This window comes from Denticeps clupeoides, chromosome 19, assembly GCF_900700375.1.
Source record: "Denticeps clupeoides chromosome 19, fDenClu1.1, whole genome shotgun sequence".
Lineage (NCBI taxonomy): Eukaryota > Metazoa > Chordata > Actinopteri > Clupeiformes > Denticipitidae > Denticeps > Denticeps clupeoides.
In genome coordinates this window covers 10453855-10474246 of record NC_041725.1, presented here as the reverse complement: position 1 = coordinate 10474246, position 20392 = coordinate 10453855, and the positions used below count along the sequence as shown (strand labels likewise).

At 40.5% G+C, this 20392-nt stretch overlaps 1 protein-coding gene across 5 annotated transcripts in view; it reads right to left on the bottom strand.

Annotated features, from left to right (window-relative positions):
- The window catches only part of cntn5 (contactin 5), a 152958-nt gene that overhangs the window by 44751 nt on the left and 87815 nt on the right, over positions 1-20392 (bottom strand). For all 5 annotated transcript variants that reach the window (XM_028962211.1, XM_028962209.1, XM_028962213.1 and 2 more), the window contains 3 exons: positions 12816-12911; positions 8080-8283; positions 351-453 (listed from right to left, as the gene is read on the bottom strand). In XM_028962211.1, coding sequence (XP_028818044.1) covers positions 351-453; positions 8080-8283; positions 12816-12911 — 403 coding nt within the window. The remainder of the gene's footprint in view (positions 1-350; positions 454-8079; positions 8284-12815; positions 12912-20392) is intronic.

Genomic DNA, 20392 nt, shown 5'->3' with positions numbered 1-20392 from the left:
ATGTGCCCTCTCTCTACGGCTATTATCACAATATACTGCTCTCAAGGGCTGAGTTGCGGGCCCTGTTTCGGCTCCAGCTGGAACCGAATTGCTACTAAATCAGACACGGAACAAATTTCGGAGAGCTCGTTTAACATGAGAGAGCAGTACGGAATGTTTACTTGGTTCCTGCCATTAAAGATGAATCTAGAAGAGCCACATGCACTTCATGCAAAGATCAGGGGGTGAATACGAGGTAAAGGCACCCACAGAACCTGCATCAGCAGATCGGTGCATCAGCAGGACGCTACAGAAGCATCTGGGACATGGCGTGTTCTTGTGATGCAGTTTAAAGACCAGCTCTCACTTACTTCCCGAGAGCGAAGCACTCCAGTCTCACTGTCACACCTTTGGCTGCCATCACTGTCGGTGGGAAATGCACTTCAATTTTGGGCTCATACTCTCCCATTACACCTGAAAAACACATGCACAGATACACAAAACAGAGTCACAGGGGAGCATCGACAATGACGACAAAAAAAAAAAAGAAGAGTGGCAGGATATAAATAGAGAGACACCCGCCACTCTCTTTCAGCAGAGGTAAACATAAATAGGGATCCAAGATTAGGGACCCAGAGACAGATGAATACCGGCATGTGCATTAGTGTGGTCCAGCTCCAGGCCTAATGCTCCAGCATCCAATCAGGGGATGCGATTAGGGGGTGGTGGTGGTAGTGTGTGTGAGTTGGGTGGGGGTGTGGGTTACTGCCACAGTTCCAGTGTACTCAGTAAATCATGCCACACTTGGGGTGTGGGACCAGGCATTACTCACACCTTCTGCTCCTCCGCCACTTCCACACCACTCTATCGTTCCCCCGCCCTCCCACCTGACTGTGCGTTCTGAGGCGGTCCGCTCATTAATTAAGTGTCATAGCAGAAGTGCCTGCTCTACTTACAGTGAGCTTGTACAAAGAGCAAAAATTAAGGCTTCCTGCTTAGAAATGTGAGATGCATAATAAGCTGTTTCCTTCATCAACCACGTAATAAAAGTTTCCATGCTAAAGTAATGAGTTTGCATGCTAAAAGGATGGATGTTTTTTCATTATAAACCTGACTAAATTACACCATATAATATACAAATCTGTCATATTCATTGCTAATATTCTACATTTATGTATCAGATGTGATTTCTTAAGAACAGATTAAAATATGGTGAATTCACTGAAAGTTTGTAGATGAGACACATTGATCTTTGTATTAAACTTTGAACTTCGAATGTGGCTCATGACTTCACTCTACTACAAAAGACTTGAATGAATGAAAATGATAAGAAAAGATCAAATCGCTCTAGGACATTAGGTTTCATAATGAATATAGGTATCTAAACCAACAGTGTATATAAAAAACACACACACCCATGTTAAAATTCTAGATGCCCTCATAATCCCTGTTTTGAAATACCCAACAAGACTGAATGCTGTAATTATATTAAAGGAGTTTCAACAAAGTAGTTGAAAAGTATGCACTCTGCAAAGTATTTTGAAATTATTTATTGTGGTTATTTTAACAGGGGGTTCTAAACAGTGTAAGTATGTGAAAATGTTAATCAGTTTCAGTAAAAAAAATTAAAGCAGTCAACATGTCAACTATAAAAAAAGCAATTTTTTCATAAATCCCCAAAAAACAGAACATATCTCATCTTATTGTTTTCTTTCAACAAACTCTACATGAGATATGCTAACCAGTCCCTCTCTTCCCCCCTGTCCATCAAGCCATGGTACATCACCGCATCCCACCCTGGCTGCAGTGAGCTGATTTAGAGGTCCCATGGCGGCGGTTGGTTGGAACGCAGGGTCTCTGCCGAGCAGCTTAATGATTGGTGCTGTGGCGCGGCGGAGATATTCACCCCGATCGGGTGACACAGAAAGCTCCATGCCTCTGGGCCAGGATGCAGCGTAGGTTGATAGCCTAAATGATTGCGTAATTATGCAACCCAGGCCACCGGGAATTGTGGGATATTTGTGCTGGATGACATCCCCCCATGAGGACATAATTGACACAGAAAGCACAACAGAGCAAAGTGGCGCTCCGCTCCGTCTGACGGTTTTTCCCGTTCCTCTACCGCTCCTCAAGTCATTGCCGCAGGACAGGTTTCTCTTGTTTATTCATGTGTATTGTAAGGAACCATCCACATCCATTTGCAGGAAGGACATGTCAGATGGCACGGAGCAAATTTGCAATTAGGAAGCAAAATGCCCTCCCATTCAACGGCTAATTATCATGATCGCTCTTTTTCAAGGGTAAATTGTTTCAGTGAATTTTACATGAGGATGTCTCATTTCTACCACTGCAGCTCATGTTACATGTGTAGCTGTTGAGCCTCAAAACACCCCATCGAATTAAAAATGTGAAACATCCCGTAATATTAGCAAGCAGGTTTCACTATATTGATAAAAAAGGGAATCAAATGTTTTTTTTTCTCTGTACAGAAGTTCCACCCACACAGGAAGTAAATTTCGACAGTCCTGGCACTGTGGAGCAATTTTTCAAATGCAATTTATCAATTTATCTACTTTTCAGTTCACAACAAATCAATCTCTTCTACTTCTTGCACATTTACAACTGCAAAGAATCCCCCTGTGTACAATGAATTTGTATACAGGGGGTTTCATTTCTATAAACCAGCCTTCCATCCACATGGCACTGAATGTCTGCAGAGTTATGAATTGATAGAAATGGGCAATGACATGCTAAAAACAAAAATAAAAACTACTCTACCACACAATAACAGCTCCCTATCATAAATTAATACATTTATTACATGGGAATTGATCTCCCCCCACCCCTCCTTTTTAGTGGAGCGCAATTTTCCATTTCTTTTGTTGTACCACGCAGAACAATTACCTGATGAAAGTCTGAGCATCCATCAGTTTCTCCTCTAAGCTTTTAAGGCCTGCCGCTGATGAAAAAAATCCATTATACCATTGGTAGCTTTCACATCTATTTTCTAATGACTGTGGCAGGCCGAAATACATTTAGCAAAAAAATACAAATTGGCACCTCACTTAGAGCTGTGCGCTCACCTCGTCGAGCAGCGGAGCCCGAAATGAAATGGCGGCACAGGTAACACGTTTGCAAAGGGAGTGAGGGAGGAAAACCAGCTATTAGAGGCAGGTTTGAGTCAGAGCCATCAGTCTCATTGGTGGTTTCATTTCCTGGCTGCTTTTAGGGAGCTGGACTCATAACCTCTTTGTTTCATCATGGCCCTCTTCAGACAATCACACACCCTGGCCTTCATTAGAAAAAGATTAACGTCGACTAATTGCAATCTTCAGTTGGGATAAACGCTGCTCAGTTACGGGTTTGTATTCTATGTTCATTTACATACTGCATGCATGCCTGCCCTTCAGACGGAATACATTACCAGAGGCGGGGAGGACATAGTGGAAGTGTTCCAATGGGCTGAATACATTTTTATGATGCGTGCTTTGCAACATCATCCGAATCCAAATGTCTGACATTCCAAAGGCCGGTACACCTGAGACATGGGCGGGAGACAGAGGTGAGAGATTGGTGGTAGACAGCAGCCTCGCCTTGCTGGCTGATGAGCCTGATGGCTGAGGCTCCTCCAAGGATTTTCAACAGACCGGCGGGGTAAACAGCCCCATCCCAGGGAATCTTCACATGCTCCCCGTTCGAGCAACTGCACTCAAGTCTTAGCCTCAACTCTCTGAACTGTGGTTAAAAAAACAGCCAGTTGCATACTGAGTGTCTAGTAAAGGGGGGAAAACGTGGCTGTATTTCAATGCTGACCCAATAATGTCAAAAAAACAAGACGTTATGGTGCTGCCTTATTCTTTTGTGGATAAAACAGAACACATATACAGATTTTGCGTTAACATAAATTTAATATGACAAGAACTATATTTATTATATGGGCCACATGGTAGTGCAGCGGTCAGCAATGTGGCGTAACACCTCCAAGGCTGAGAGTTCAAATCCCGGCTTCGTGTGTGTGCAGAGTTTTCATGTTTTGATTTTCCTCCGGGTTCTCCAGTTTGCTCCAAAGACATGTACACTTGGGCTTAAGTGTGTGAGTGAATAGTTTGTGAATGGTATGTACACACACCAGTGTCATGCCCTGGGTGAGTGTTTTAACATAGCAACCAGCAAAGTGTGCAGACAGACCCATGTAAATCTAATGCAATGTTCTGAATTAACACACTTGCCCTTAAATAGAAACTATTTACAAATTAAGAGTAACAAGCTTATAGGAGCCATTTAATTTTTATTAACATTAAGTAACTAAAAACATAAATGGGCGTTTGGTGTGACCGCTGTATATAAGTGGTATAAATCGCTCTGCTTCATGCGCATTTAAGGATTTTAATCTGCTTCGTGCTGGGCGGTTAATTGCCTCCATGTCAGCCATTAATATCCTTTAATGCACACCTCATTGTGGATTATGTCTTACACACCGCACATGTCAGAAGGGCACAAGAATTTGCCACATTTATAGGAGGAGCAAAACATAATTTTCTCAGTCCAATTATTTCCTGTATTTTAGTATGTAATTTTAGCTTTTTCTTTGATGTTTAATTAATTAGTTTAGGAAAAAAAAAAATCATTTGACAGCAGAAAAAGCTCATCCTCTGACTTATGAACAATAATATATTTGGTGCACTTTAATGAAAAACTCAAAACTACAATTTTCACCCAAATGCAGTACATTTTTGACAACCCAAGGCCAGAAGTGTGACAAGCACTACTTTTGGATCCGCAAGTGTCTACTCCCGTACTGGAGCACCGGTTCCTTGGTGATCTACCGTTCCCGCAGCGGTCGCATCGATCACTGTGATTCATCAAAGTGTTCGTGGCTGTCTGTGCTGCTGTTCTGTTCTGCTGTTCCTTGGCACCCCGGGGAGAAGATGCATGGCTTCCCCTGGAGGGGTACTGGAGCGCAGACGCGTTCCGGCAGGTGTGATTAAGCGAGGCGGGGACCGAGAGGAAGGACAGAGGTGAGACACAGACTCGGAGCCCCTCTTTAACACCCTCCCTTACTTCCCCTTCTCATTCCGTGAGGGCCGCAGAATGCATCAGTGACTGCCCTGCTCAGCGTGGTTCCTAGGTTACCTTTTGTAACCCCGAATGCCATTTTCCTCTCTATAGAGGGTGCGCTGCAAGAGACAGCAGTGTCATTTTTTGGCATTTTACAAGCAGAAATGAGCTGCCGGCATATACCACCTAAATACACGTACAGCGGCAAGACTCAAAACATGAACAGCTGCCAAGATTTGTGTCTCGCGCGTCCAGATGAATAAGCATTCAGATCAGCTTGTGTTATGGGTGAGCGCTCCCTACCCTTTATCAGATGCACTTCTCATGACACAGACAACCACACTACAATTTGTGAATTTGGCAACCAAACCAGAAACAGCAGCAGCACTAGTAGCAGCAGCATCGAACTGGACCCGGATTCTGAGAGTTCTGCAGCTCACCTTCCTACCTACCTCCATCCGTCTCTCACAATGTCGGTCATCAGATCTTGTTTAGTATTGTAGATAACAGATGTGCTCCGATTTTGTACTATAACAGGCTCAGTGTCATGCATGTCATGTCATGTCTCCAAGGAGCGTTTCTTATGACAAGGTTATGCAAATGAGATGTGTGTGTGTGTGTGCATAGTCTTAATGAAATAATGAATCCAGTCGTGCCTGCAGTGACTACCTTTCTGGGCACAGATGACCTCTCCTCACACACACACACACACACACACACACACACACACACACACACAAAAACACACACCAAAAATGGCTGAAGAACGCATACTCTACTTTCCCTGTGACGGATTACGGTGGACACCAGATGAACAATTACAATTATTGTGAAAAGTAATAACACTAACAAAAATAATAATTTGTCTTTCAATTAATTGTAGCAAGCTTTAGAATTAATAATTATTAATTAACTCATTGCAAAATGTGCAATTAATTGGAATACATACTTAAACCTATGACAGAGACAAGTCAGGTGGCTCATACGGTGATCTATGATGATCTAATAATTAATAATTTAAATAAAATACCATGCAGACAAGATTTGGTGCTTATTACTATTTAAGGGCTTATTCAAATGATGCATAAATATTTTAATATCTTAACTCTTGGCATGCCTGACAAAGATGTGTCCAGGCACTGGTACATTGCAGAAACACAGAACACCATTTGAAAACAATGTAAATGTGTCATCTGAACCAGCCCTAAAACTTTGTCACCAAATGTATGGATGAACTGTCCCTGACTAGGATCAATTTCACACTAGTGTCATAGGTCAGGGCAGACATAGGACGTAAACAATTCACAGCTGATTTAACCATAGTAATAGGGTTAAAGGGTTAAAAGGTCGTAAGGTCGTAAAGGTCTGCAGAGGTGCGTTAAGACAAACATGTGAATGTATGAGTAGCCAAACAAATGTAAAAGTATACATATGCTAATGTATCTAGCATAGATTCCACATAGGTTTCCATTTGTCCATTCGTTATCACATGCTTCACTATGTAAACATGTTAGTAGAAGTATGGCATATTTACACCAAAAATAGGCAAAGCCCCAACCGCACCTTATATGCATTTAAGTACTAAAATCTTACAAATGGCTCCACACACAATAATCATTCCACCCATTCCCATACAACACACTCATGCATGCATGCATGCATAATATAAAAACAAAGATATGCATCCAGGACATGTGCACATTCACACACCCATACAACATATACAAAAAAAACACACAAGATATGAGCACCAGTGCTGCTTGATGGATTGTGGTAAAAAGCCTCCAGAAGAGACTGCAGGCCTGTGCTCTCTGTTCTGCACACAAGAGTGAAATACCGTTTTACCACAAGGACCAATGATTCGGTTAATTTTATGCTGGAATATGATTTCCCTTATGGACAGTTTTACCCGTGCGCATTGTCTGCGGAGACGACTCTCCCAGCTAAAGCATTCCTCACTATCTATTTAGAGGCTATGTTTGGAATTCATAACACTTCTATTCTCTCTTCTAAGCCCTGGGCAGAACAGTGAGGAGCCATATTTCTCTCACCTATGGATTTTAAAGGACAACTTGAGATTACTCAGTGGGGCAATGAAGCACTTGCCTCTCTCTGAGCAATTTAAGCACCAGCAGCCAAACGTCTGAAATTGTCTTCAACTGAATGGGCGTCTAAGCAGGAAAAAAGTGGGTGAATTCGAGGTCTTTTGTATTTCTTGTTCATTTTCCATTCATTGTCCATTCACATCAGGCTGTACTGTGATGGCACTAGGCCCAACACATATAACTCAAGCATGTAAAACCATATTGTGAATAATACAGTAGAATATAGTACCATTAAAAGAATGCATGGGTTGATCTACATCTCATTATGAGGCTGTATTGCTTCTATTATAGATGATGGGCTGCATTTGAACAATTTAAGGATAGATGGTTTAGGGGAATGTTTGCCAGTGTCATATGAAGTACTCAGTATCCTCTGCCTTACTTTACATGAAAACAAGGCATCAGATAGTAGTTCCTTTCTTCTCTTTCCTCAGCCATGTTCATGTTCACTTGGAGTCATTTTATGAACATACCACAGTTTTATACTACATAATCTCATATACTCTATACTATTCTATATTATTTGCCATTTTTATAAATGTATTTCTACTATAAAAATAAATGTTCATAATTTCCACAGTATTTTTATGTGTAGCACAATGCACTAGCATGGGGTTTGTCAACAAATGTAAGGCCACATGCATCCTCTGGATTGACATAGTAGATAAAAGTAGATAAACATGAAATAAAGAATGATCTTTAATGATCTTTTATTGTTGGCACAGATTCAAAAGGGTAGGCCCAAACCTCTGCAGTTATGTGAGAACTGTAAATGCCAGAAGACTAATCAAATCATGGTTTTGCTGAATTTTGTGATGACGGACCGCATGTAAATTTTGGGACTCATTTGCAATACCAGATGTGAGGAGCATCGTCAAGTGGACTCTCCTGTGTGGGGTGTGGAGGATAAGAGGGTGTGGGTGCAGACGAGCCTCACCATCTGTCTTCAGTGTTAGTGGTGTTGGTGGACTCAGGACCCTGGCGTTAGTCACTGTGTTCTTCACCAGGCAGATGTAGCTGCCCACGTCAGAGGGCTGCACTTTGGAGATGTATAGGTTGCCCGTCTCCTGCGATATGAAGCGCCGGCTGTCCTCTGCCACGAAGGAGGGGAACTCATTGAAGACCCAGCTGTAGATGATATCTGGGAGAGGGGAGGAGGAGGAGGACACAGGTGAAGTGAAGTCCATATAGACTGAATCTTTGCTGCCCTGATTGAGATGCCTTTGCTTATGAGGCATCTTCAGTTCTCTTCTCAGAAAAAAAAAGTTTCTAATTAACATTTTGATTAAATTAACATGGTTTTGAATAAACAAAAGCTATAAAGAGTACTGTATTCACCTAATCACAAATGACAGATAATAAAATACGCCATCATATTTGGTCGGCCCCTTCTAAGTAGGACTCTCACAGCAACTGAAGAGTAAAAAATAAAAAACATTCCTCTACTGAACTGATCATTAATTGTGGAGCAATTTGCACTCAAAAAGTACAGGAACCATTGTTGTATTGGGCTACAAGAGTGCAGAACCTTGGATTGGAAGTGAAGTGGTTCCTGGTACCACGCGGTCCTACTAAACACTGCTAGAAATGACTAAATTAGCACTCAGAGCAGTGTAACAATGAAATTACAGATTTGCGGCTCAAAAGAGGCATAGCTAAACAGGTTCCACCAATCAACTACACTTGCTATACACTCCTGCTAATAGCTATACTAGCAAATATTTATAATAGCCCTGCAGTAACAAACTACATTATCGGTTTGATTTATTTTTCGTCTCAGCGCAACTATTGGAAAAACTAAGACTTCACTAATATTTTGTTTTAATAATCTCCTTGGGAGTCCGTTTTGAGACTTTGAGACCGTCGGAATTGCAAACATATCACAAATGAATTTATGCTTCATGGTTTAATACATAGTTGTAACAGCAACAGTGACTTCAGTCTAAAGGCTCCAGACAGGATGCAAAAAGCAGCCTTCAAACCCAGCTCCAACACATTTCCATTGTGGAACTGGGCCAAGTATAATGTGATTGGTTCCCGTCAGCATGCTGAGAATGACTGACGTTGCTAAGCCCCGCACGCGATTTTTGGATCACACCTCATGTGGCTTTGATTGACTTGGAGGCAACGAATGACATGAGACTGAAATTTTGAAGTAACACCCGTCCTCCCACAGAGAGCAGCCTGCTGTGGTGCTTAGAGCTCAGGAGATGCCAGTGACTAGAAATCAAGACCAGAGGAACAGAAAAAACATCGGAACTGGACGGAGCATTTTTGAAAAATCTATTTTATTCATTGTAATGAATGGGTGTGGCGTGTGACCTGCCGGCAATAAAAATGACATCAAAAGGCTCTGTTTTCACCGCTGATGCCCTGGAGCGATGGCTGATGAGATGGATGATGATTGAAACAACAAAGGCTTCTTGCACTTTATGTCAAATTTGTTCTGAAAAAGTAATGCTGCTGCTAAAGCCGAAGCTGATTATTTATGATAAATAGATGGGGGAAATAAATTGTCTTTCACTATCAGGCTTTGCAGCACAGATGTGCACATGGATTAAGTATTCTTTGCCATGTCACACTGAGTTTCCAATAAAATGACACGCAAAAAAAAACTTTAAAGAGAGCCCACACTGGCCTGAAAGGAAATTATATGCATACTCGCCCAGGCTCTAAATCACTTGTATTAAGGGAATGGATCCAGGAATGTCAAGAGTTGAACACTGTTAAGACTCGTAGCCACATAAGCTCTCCAGAACGCTCTATCATTCGCAACAGTACAGATGATGACAAAAAGGGCTGTCACTGAGACGTACTAAATATTTTTCCTGCTACCAATTTAGACCCCAATGTAATTATCGCATGGATTTCATGGACCATTGGCTTCTTTTGCATTTCAAATATGCCCACTTGCAGGTGGTGTGGCATCACGCCGCTGATTAATTACTGTGAAGTACTGTGAAGACTGTGGCCCTTTAAAGGTTTCCAGCAACATTTTTCAGACATCATTGAAGGAAACAATGAATATTTATCCTTATAAACACAAGTCAAAAGGCCTCTTTGGTGGGAACTAGAGAAGTCTAATTAAATGTCAGATTATTAATCGTGTCACGACCAACTCACCTAGTCAGTTTATTACTTATTCATCTGCCAAGGCTTAATTTTGTTTGCTTGTTTTTATTAATCCTCTCTCTGTCTCAGACAATTGACATAGTGTTCAAAGTAAGGCAGAAAGTCAAAGTGCAACTGCAACTTCATGGCTTGAAGAACTGAGCTAATTAATGTACCTTATTGCTCTATGGCATACTTCTCTAATTACAAAATCAACACCAGAGACACGTGACACAAATTTTGAGTATGTTCACTTACTTCACTGACAGGCTGACAAAGGAAATTGATTTCTTGCAGTGGGTTTAGCAGAAATGGGCACAAGCAGAAATTTACAGGATGTAGACATTAGCACAGCGATGGTGAGGATGCTGCACAGTTCTGATAACTCCATTAAAACATGGTGCTGGCATTGCATTCATTATGAAAAGCATGATAAACTGCTAAATCGATCCATTCTGCTCGTAATGCACATCCTGGAATGTGCAACACAAGTGTCATGTGAATAACAGTCGTATGATGCTTTGCTTACATGAAACTCTTGAGATGCTACTCAGTTATGCTAGGCCCTTCATTATGTGTTACATTATGAAATTGAATGGTGGTAAGCTCTCAATTGTCATTCCGATATGTATCAAAAGATATTCGTACGTAAACAGCATGGGTTTATATTTTTCAGCTTTTTAATCTTTATGAATGCTTATCAGAAGCCCTTCAAAATGCAAAAAACAAAACAAACAAAAAAAACTGAGTGCCTAATACATTTCAGACCCCACACAGGAAGAAGGAAATTGAGAATAATAACCTGTTTACATCTGAGTGACTCTAAATTATTTTCAATTACTCTGCCTTTTTAATTTTTGCAATCTTCTCATATTAATGTGGCTGAACTCTCCAACCCCAGATTTGGGAGAATAAAAGATAAATTAATCCCAGAATCATTTTATAGGCACGTGTATAACTTTCAGCTTTGTTTTCTGCTTTAGTTTTACACTTCAATCTGTAATGCAAACACTTTATTGAAGTTTATTGCTAAATCATTGGTTTGACTGAGGGCAACCATAAGGGCATTGTCTTCACTGTCTTCCCTTTCTGAATACATTGCATGTACCTGACCTTAAAGATGAATGGTGAATTAAAAGGTAAGCAATTCATTAATGCAGTGAGTATTGATTATCTGGTGCATGCCATCCAAAATCCATGACCCTCCCTGTGGTTTGCCATTAAAAAGGATTAAAAAAAATCTGCATTGGCACTCATGATATCTCTTTTTGCAATCTTGAGACAGTGCAATGTTAATTTTCTCCACAGCGGCAATCTGTGTCAATCAAGCAGATACTTACAGAAAATCACTATGGTTGGAAAAAAAAAATCGGCTTCATTTCAAGTAAACAAACCTTGAGACCCGATGAATAATACAAGTTCTCAGTCACAGATGCCTGATTTAGTGACACCAGTCAGAATTTATTTATTAATTTATTTGTACATTTTTTGAAAGTTGCAAGCCAGCTGTGCACCAATTGATGGCAACCTGCTAAAGTGACAGGCAATATGGCACCCAGGTAAAGCGGGAAAGCTCTTGGCAAGCGTTCCCACAGGAGCACTGTAACTCTGGAGTAGAGCTGATCTAAACAAAACATCCCCAGTGAATCATGACTCCTGGAGAAAAAAAAACCAAGCACAAGCACTAACATTTAAGGACAACTGTGGTGCGATTTGAGATGTGCCATTAAGCATCCTCCCATGCTGCCCCACTGCCTGCATGGAATAATTGTAAGTGTAGCATTTTTTTTCATTTCTAATGATCCAATACATTTGAGCTCTGACACTGAAGCTCTACTGGAAACACGACATCGACCAGACAGTGCAGGATAGGTTAACACACTATTACTCTACTGGCTAGCGTCCGGTAACTGAAGAGCAATATGAGTACTTGGGTGGAGCGATTGTGGCTACTGCTGTATCCATAAGCCGAGAGGGGCGGGGGAGAATCAATCACACTTTACTGCTCAGAGTGGCAGCATAATAAAGTAATAGATAGTGATTATGAGATGGACATGCTCTAAGCCGATGTTGAGCTGAACTCAGCATAAAATTTCCAGAGACACCATTGACTGGGGGTAAATAAATCTCTGTAGGGTGAAGGCTAGGATAAAAAGACAGAGTTGAAACTGGGTCAGAACCGTTTATTGCTGAGACAGACGGTATGAGTGACTTGCGCTAAAGGTTATTATGCCGGAGCTCTTCTGTATAGGACAAGCTGGGTCTTTAAACGCAGCCCACAGTGGCCAGGCTTTGCTTTATATGACTGATGTAAATTTTAACAACTCAGAAGATTTATGTGCTTGACTTTTCTGCAATTGAGCGTAATTTGGAGTAATTCAGGGCAAAAAAAAATTATTTTGTCTTTTATATAGAAAAAAAACTACTTTAGACTTTAGCCTAAAGGTTAAACAAAGTTATTAACCTTGAACAACAGTTATTTGTGTCTATGCTTATTAAAGTATCAGAGAATACTAAGCAAAGTACTGCTTTAAAAAAAAAAACTGGAAAATGTATTTTTACCTGGTGAGTGGGGAGGCGGGGCACACATTAGCACCACCCCCTGTCCTTCTCTGACAGACACAGCCCCTCTTGTCCTTCCACTGAAGGCACCAAGATCTGTGGGAAAGAGGAAAAGAGAAGCTGTAGTTTTTGCTTACAGCGACAGGAGGAAAGGGCAACAGCTGCCGATAACCTGCAGACAAAGGGTCAGGAAATATGCAACTCTCTGTTAAAAGTCTGGGAGACTGAACGGATTTAGAAACTTGTCGTAATCCGCTCAGAGCGCCTGGTGACAATCTAGGCTACCTCATGCCGTGGTTCCTTACCTTTACACAGATTTAAAACATGACCTCTAGCTTCCTAGTGCAATGAAGGCCTAACAGTAATTAAGGCAGTTAACCTTGCCGGCAGTCTCCCCCAGTCCCGAGAGTGGGTCACACTTATTCAAAAATTAATGCAACAGTCTGGACAGAAGGGTCTGGCTCAATTGAGATGAATCTGTTGAATGTATGCAAACATTTGGCAATATTTTGGGCATTATTTTCACTTAGTGCCAGTGTGCAAATAGTGTACTTCAAAGCTATATACCTATGTGTCTATTGTTCCTTTTCCTTTTAACGAACCAAATATGAAGAAATCAATCTGAGAAGGACTGCCCAGAATCAACCGTTCATTCAGTCTCACAGTCACTCAAACAAATCAGATCCAATATTTAAATTGAAATCAGTGTTTAATTTTTTTAAATGTACACTGAGAAAATACATATGTGGGTTTAAGGCCAGAAGAGGCCATCTGCATCTTTCAATCACATTAACATTTTTGCAATCAACAGCCTCCAGAAGCACAGCACTCAAATGCTTATGGAAAATGTTAACAAGCAAAAGCCCTTTTTTCTTCCCCAGGGCAATGTGGAAATTGTCAATAAAGGTCAATTGTTGTTCTGCTCTGCAGACTTGTACTTTGTCAAAACTCTCAATCACAGTGGGCAAATGGAAATAAATTGTGTGCAACATTCATGAAGGTCAAGGTATCAGTAAGAGTGTTGTTTTGATTAGTTGCACTAAGAGCTTTTTTGTTGTCTTAATCATGGTCTCAGCAACTGAGGGAGATAACAAAAGAAAACGATGAGTTTGTCACGTCATCACACAGGGTCATCAAATGGAGCTGAAAAGTAGTTCATTAACTAATGAGAGGTTTTTACATTTACGTTTAAGGCATTTGGCAGAGAAGGTGCAAGTTCTTGGTTAACATTTCAAGCTAATGTTGAATAAATGGAATTTGTTGATTTTAGGCATGTACAAATATAAGTGTTTGCAGGTTTGTACCCCACTATCAGAGCTTAGAAAGGATCAGAAAAGAAATGGAACCTTTTAAAGGTGCCAATCCAAACAGCATTTAAAAAAAAATAATATTGAGGTTTTGTACACTTAGTAACTGAATGCACTAATTACATATCACATCTGATGATCCCTTTTCTGAAAAACGATAATTTGAGTCCTTTCTAAAATTATAAATAAGTGAGAGCTCAAGTTGAGCCGGTTTTCGCAAATATGTCTTTGACAATTATATGAATAATTTTGAAAACATGACTTACATTTACAGCATTTATCAGACGTCCTTATCCAGAGCGACTTACAACCAGTAGTTACAGGGACAGTCTCCCTGGAGCAATTTAGGGTGAAGTGTCTTGCTCAGGGACACAATGGTAGTAAGTGGGATTCGAACCCGGGTCTTCTGGTTCATAGGCGAGTGTGTTACCCACTAGGCTACTACCACTAGGCTACTACCATGACTTCACAAACAGATTCATCTCTCACACATTTCTACAGTTCTCTGAACCCTCCTGCATATCAACTTACATAAACATGCTGGTAGTTTGTTTAATTCTGTCTCTATTCTGCAGACAGAGAGGAAAAGACAATTTGGGGAGAGGTTGTGTCATGCTGTTTTATTTCTCAGCCTGGGTGGGGTTGATTAGCCTCTTTTAAAAGAAATATGAGATGCTTTTAATTTCACACCGAGGCTCTGTGGCATGGTGGGTGGCAGATAACAGAGTGATGGTTTATGCGGATCCAGCACTTTCATCTCCTGTTTAGTCCTAAGTTGAACCAATACGACTGCTTCTTAGAGTAGCACACTGGCAAATATATAAAGCCAGACCTGATCTTGCACTTTGATTGGGTGAGAGGCCTATGAGTCATAACTGCATCTAATTTACTTTGTATTACTGGTGTTACATTGATGTGAATGTGGTGAAAACCTGACTCCTGACCTCAGCAGCTAGACTGTAAATGGAACATGTATATATTAAATATGCATTAATTTAGAAAAATAAACTCTAAGTCAGATCAATAACATTCCATGGTGCCTTTTGATCCAATACTGTTCTTGCCACAATAATTACTTTTATATCATTTATATTACTTTTATATACATATCAAAAACTCTAATTATTGTTTTAGTCTGGCATAAACTGGGATTTTAAACTGCATGTAAACATGTTAGTTTGCATGCAGTTTACTGGAGAAAAAGAACTAATCTCTTACCCAGCAGCAATAACAATTGTTTTGGTCAAGCTATTCCATTTGATTTATGTATGGGAACAACAGTGTAGCCCTAGGATTTAACTAAAAGCAAGATAAAATAAATAAATAAATACATAAATGTACACATTCTTTTCATTCAAAATATGCCATATTTTATTTATAGGTGATATTGATGTGATTTTTTTCACACCAAGCTCTTTTTTTTGAAGACAACAAACACAGACAACATGAGAAAAAACATAAATTAAAGCAATGATTAAACTCTGACCCACTTTAATCCAGACTTAAATCTACTCAGAGCTGAAGGTGCACAGTGTTGAGGAGGAGGTAAATACGCCATCGAGACATACTAATCTGGGCTTAACTAGATAAATGGCAGGGGCATCTTCACAGCAAGCACACATCTATCCGGCATTCACAGCCGTACTGTATACAAATGTTAGAACGGCACAAAAATCCATCACATGTGTGAAAATCAACACACATGGGCACTGGTGGTACATATGAGCAGATATTATGGACAAAATCAGAGCAAATGGAATTCAACTATGCGTGCAACGGTTTGGGCATCGTTGCTTAAAGCTATCCAAGCCCAAGTGGTCCTTTGACACTCCTTTTCACCATTTTTAAAAGTGTAGAAAAGTGAAAAATTGTTCTAAGGTAACTTGAAGCAAAGTCCCAGACCTTGGGTAGATGACAGAATAATGATTTGTTCACTGTCATGGGGCAGTGGTGGCCTAGTGGTTAAGGAAGTGGCCCCATAATCAGAAGGTTGCTAGTTCGAATCCCGATCTGCCAAGGTACCACTGAGGTGCCACTGAGCAAAGCACCGTCCCCACACACTGCTCCCCGGGCGCCTGTCATGGCTGCCCACTGCTCACTCAGGGTGATGGGTTAAATGCAGAGGACAAATTTCACTGTGTGCACTGTGTGCTGTGCTGCTGTGTATCACGTGTGACAATCACTTCACTTTCTATTCTATTTTTTAAGGCTGGGTGAACAAATTCTATGGCTTTTCAAACTTGTTCATGAAATCAAAAACCATGGCCTCCTCTGAGTAACTCAGTGTCATTTAAAAAAGCTAAATAATCAATGTTCACAAAGGTCTGACAATTTTCTAAAAGAACTGGTCAACCCTGTCTGACTGCAATAGAGAAAAGAACACCCCCCACTACAAAACATGGGGGTGGATCAGTGGCACAGGATGCATTTCTGTGGTAGAAGGAATATCAGCCAACCATCACCATACCATCTGTAAAAAAGTTCAAAAGTTGATGGGTTCTGTAATGATATTCCTCAATAAGAACAGGTTTTGCCTTGGTTCATCAAAGTCCCTCAACATAAACATCATTGAAAATGTGTGGACAAATCTCAGAAGAGCAGTGCATGCAAATAAAGGACTGAACAGACTGCTGGCCATTATGGGCAATTTCACACACCCTCTGCAGAATGTCATAAAAAACCATAGAGCCAGTGACAGAACAAAATTACTTGTCCCACATACCATCAAACTTGGACATGTGGGGGAACAGAAGAACAGAGGAGGACGGAAAGGAGCAAGAAAAATGAGTCCAACCAAAAAGTACTGGACAATCTGTCACAAGGCTGTGGTGTGCTGCGATGGAAGAGCGAATGTTGGAGGAGTTGTGGAGCCAAATTGCAAGATGACGCAAAGCAGTGGGTGAGTCTCCACCGTTAACTGTGCGAGTGCGTTCAGCGTACACGGCAACCCCCATGGAGGTTGACGTTCACATAACAAACACAACAAACAGGGAAGCAGGGTGGAGGAAAGGAGGAGAATGGATCGGGCTTACTGGAGATGAGCCGCGTACCGCCACATGTTCAAAGTTATGTGACACAATCAAAAATTACTTACTGCATTAGGGCACATGATTGTTCAATTTAAATGTGCAATAATTATTTTTTATTTATTACTCCACCACTATTTCTTTTTTGTGTGATTGGTGTTAGTTATTGTTTTATATATTTGAAATATTTTTAATTGAAAATAATATGATATATGACAATATGTCTTTTCAAATTCTCATTTTCTTCTTAAACTCTTTGCCAGTGTACTGGCAGAGGAACCTTCCTGAGGGATTAAATAAAGTTCTACCTACCTACCAAAACAACTGAAGAATCATGCAGAATTAAAAGTTTTGTACAAGGATGAATTGGTAAACATCCACTTAGTCAGCCACAAAAAGGTGTGATACTTTTCCAAAGGGATGTATTACGTACTGATCCAAACTTTTGCTTCAGGCTATTTTTGGGTATTTTATACTTGCAAATGGTGGAAATAAAAAATGTAATTTTTCCTAAAACATTAAAAGAATGTGTAATATTTATCTTCAAGCTGTTCATAGTAATACAACTTTTAAACATTTTAAACATTTTATGCAAAATGTCTGCATACCACTCCTATTTCTATTTGTAGTATTTCTACTACACTTTCTGGTCAAAACCAATCCTACACTGACAGTGCGGGACATTGAAGGCAATTTATACCCCCTTTCAAAAAAAGAAAGGAGCATGAAATGTCACCCCAAGCTTCTATACCCCTTCCTACACAAACAGTCTGGAGATCATCTTGTCTGTTCTCCCTCCATTTCATTCTGCTATTGTTAGCATCTAGACAAGCACTGTGCGACGGAAACCTGAGTGTCTCTTTGGTGTTTCAATAAAAGGCCATTTGCAGAGGAAAGAGATAGTCCAGCCAATAATGCATGGCCTGAGGAGAATCATCTGGGCTTAACAAGCTGTCAGCTGAGTGCAGGAATGGAAGGCCCTGAATCCCATTGTCGTTGCAATTCCTATTGATTTCGGAGCTCCTGTCACCACCTCCTTGTTGTTCTCCGTATCACTCCTCTTATCTGGACCCCCTTGTCAATTCAGAGACGACATATGAATTATTGCTAATCAATGTCTTCCCCTGTAGCCTAAATGGGGAAATAGATTTCCTTTGTGTTGTCCTGAAGCGGTTTGAGAGAAGAGGGAACGAAATAAATCCCACAGTCTGCATCCACGAAACAAAAGGCGTGGCTTTGGTTTGTTTTGAGAAAACTGGGACTGAATTACCAAGTCAGGTTAAAAAATAAGTCACAGGAGGTGCAGAAATGTGAAAGGCTTTTGTGAGGGGAAGCGGTCGTAAAGAAGATGGAATGAAGGCAATACAGCTGTCAGAGTCAGGAGATGTAAAGATTCAAATAAGGTGATCTGATGCCTTATGTATCTCCACATTTCCAGCTCTGAAAAAGTTCTTCATGATGACAACATTTTAAATGGTAATGTATGACAAACATGAATATTAAAAATGGTCCATATTAAACAGTAAGTAATAGAGAAATTACAATCAAATGCTCTATACACTACAACAAAGCTCCAAACCAGAAAATTGGAATGCAACCGGCTACTCTCTGCATTTGATTTTAAATGTAAGTGACTACTTTATTTAAAGTGCCCCTAATTTAATTTAACTTAAAGCTGGGATAACAATTATTTCTGATTGGCTGGTGGGTGTGCATTAAAACTGGATAAAGTAGTTTAATCACCTTTCTGAATGAATGCACTAGCAATTCATTAGCAAACCAGGTACGTTCTGAAAAAGCAACAAGTCTCGTTCTAGATGAGCATATACCTTTTAAGCAAAGCCGACACATAAAATTTTATGCAATGATTTATCACAATCCTGAAATCTGACAATTCCTGTTATATACAATTCCTGTCACTTATTAAACTTAAATATGGTCTTATACCACATGTCATGCTAAAGCCGATTGGGATATTGGCAAAACAATGCACACTGGAGGCACCGCAAAGACCCAAATATGAGGTCAAACATAAAGTATGTTGTCCGAATTTTTATATATATCGGAATTCTGACTTTTAGTTGCCATTCAGCAAACATACCCATAACTTATTACCCTGATCTTCTGGTGGGCCTCACATGGCATATGTTCTTATTTATTAACACACAAAAAAAGGCCAGGTTAGAATGGGTGAATAGAGCCTTTAATGAACCTCTAATGAATCTCAAGCTGAACATATTCACTGCACAACCCACTCATTATCCAATTAGATCCTGTAAATGGTTAGCAGTTTTAGTCATTAGGCCTCCTCCCCCCAAGAACTTCCTGACATGAATCAAGTGCTTGTTGTGTTCTTGTTTTACTCCTGGAACAGGATGACACAGGTTCCCTTTCAGGTAAATGTGGCACCCGCGGTAGGGGCAAGCATAGTGCTACCTGAGTCACATGTGCCCATCTGTGAGTGAGGATGGAGAGTGGGTGATAATCTCACTGGGGACCGAGATCAGAAGAGTCCCTTCTGCCTCCAGCATTCAAACCTTGGCCTGAAAAGTAGCCCAAGCGTGAGATCAGCTCCTCAGAATTTCTAAACAAAGACTGAAAAAAAGCTAAAAGTAGGAGAGGTTTGGAGGCACAACACACGGGTTTGTGAGGCGAATACTGAAATGCTCTGCTGCAGAAGATACTCTCGGGGACGTGTATTCATCTTTCTGCTCCAACTGACTTTCCTGCCAGGGATTCCCCATGCTGGCCTATCCTGTAATATAAGAGGATAGATGGGGCTGAATCAGTGGTTGAAGTGCAACACTCTCCTGATGCTGACTCTGAGTGGGAAGGACCTGAACTGCCTCTTCAATCAAAGAGAGCAGAAGTAAAAGAGAGCTGAAAATATCTAAAGATGTGGAACAGAAGCTAAATGAAACCAGAACCTAACCAATATTTTGCACGTATTAAATAAGAATTTTCCTCATTTACACATAAAACAGTAATGCCGCTATTCAATCTACTCACAATTGCCGAGACAATTTTACAGTTTACATCCCAAGCAAACGAAAATATTTTTACTTTGAGATGCTTTTGCATTAACCCTGGTCACAACTACTAGTGGCCACCACCTGTCATCTTAAACTTCAAAGGACTTTGAGTTTACAGTCTTGTTTGAGTTTGGTAAATTCTTGCCCATGATACATGCATTCACATCAGCTGGCCAGTTCATCTAACACAGTGTCAGTTCAGCTCATTGGGT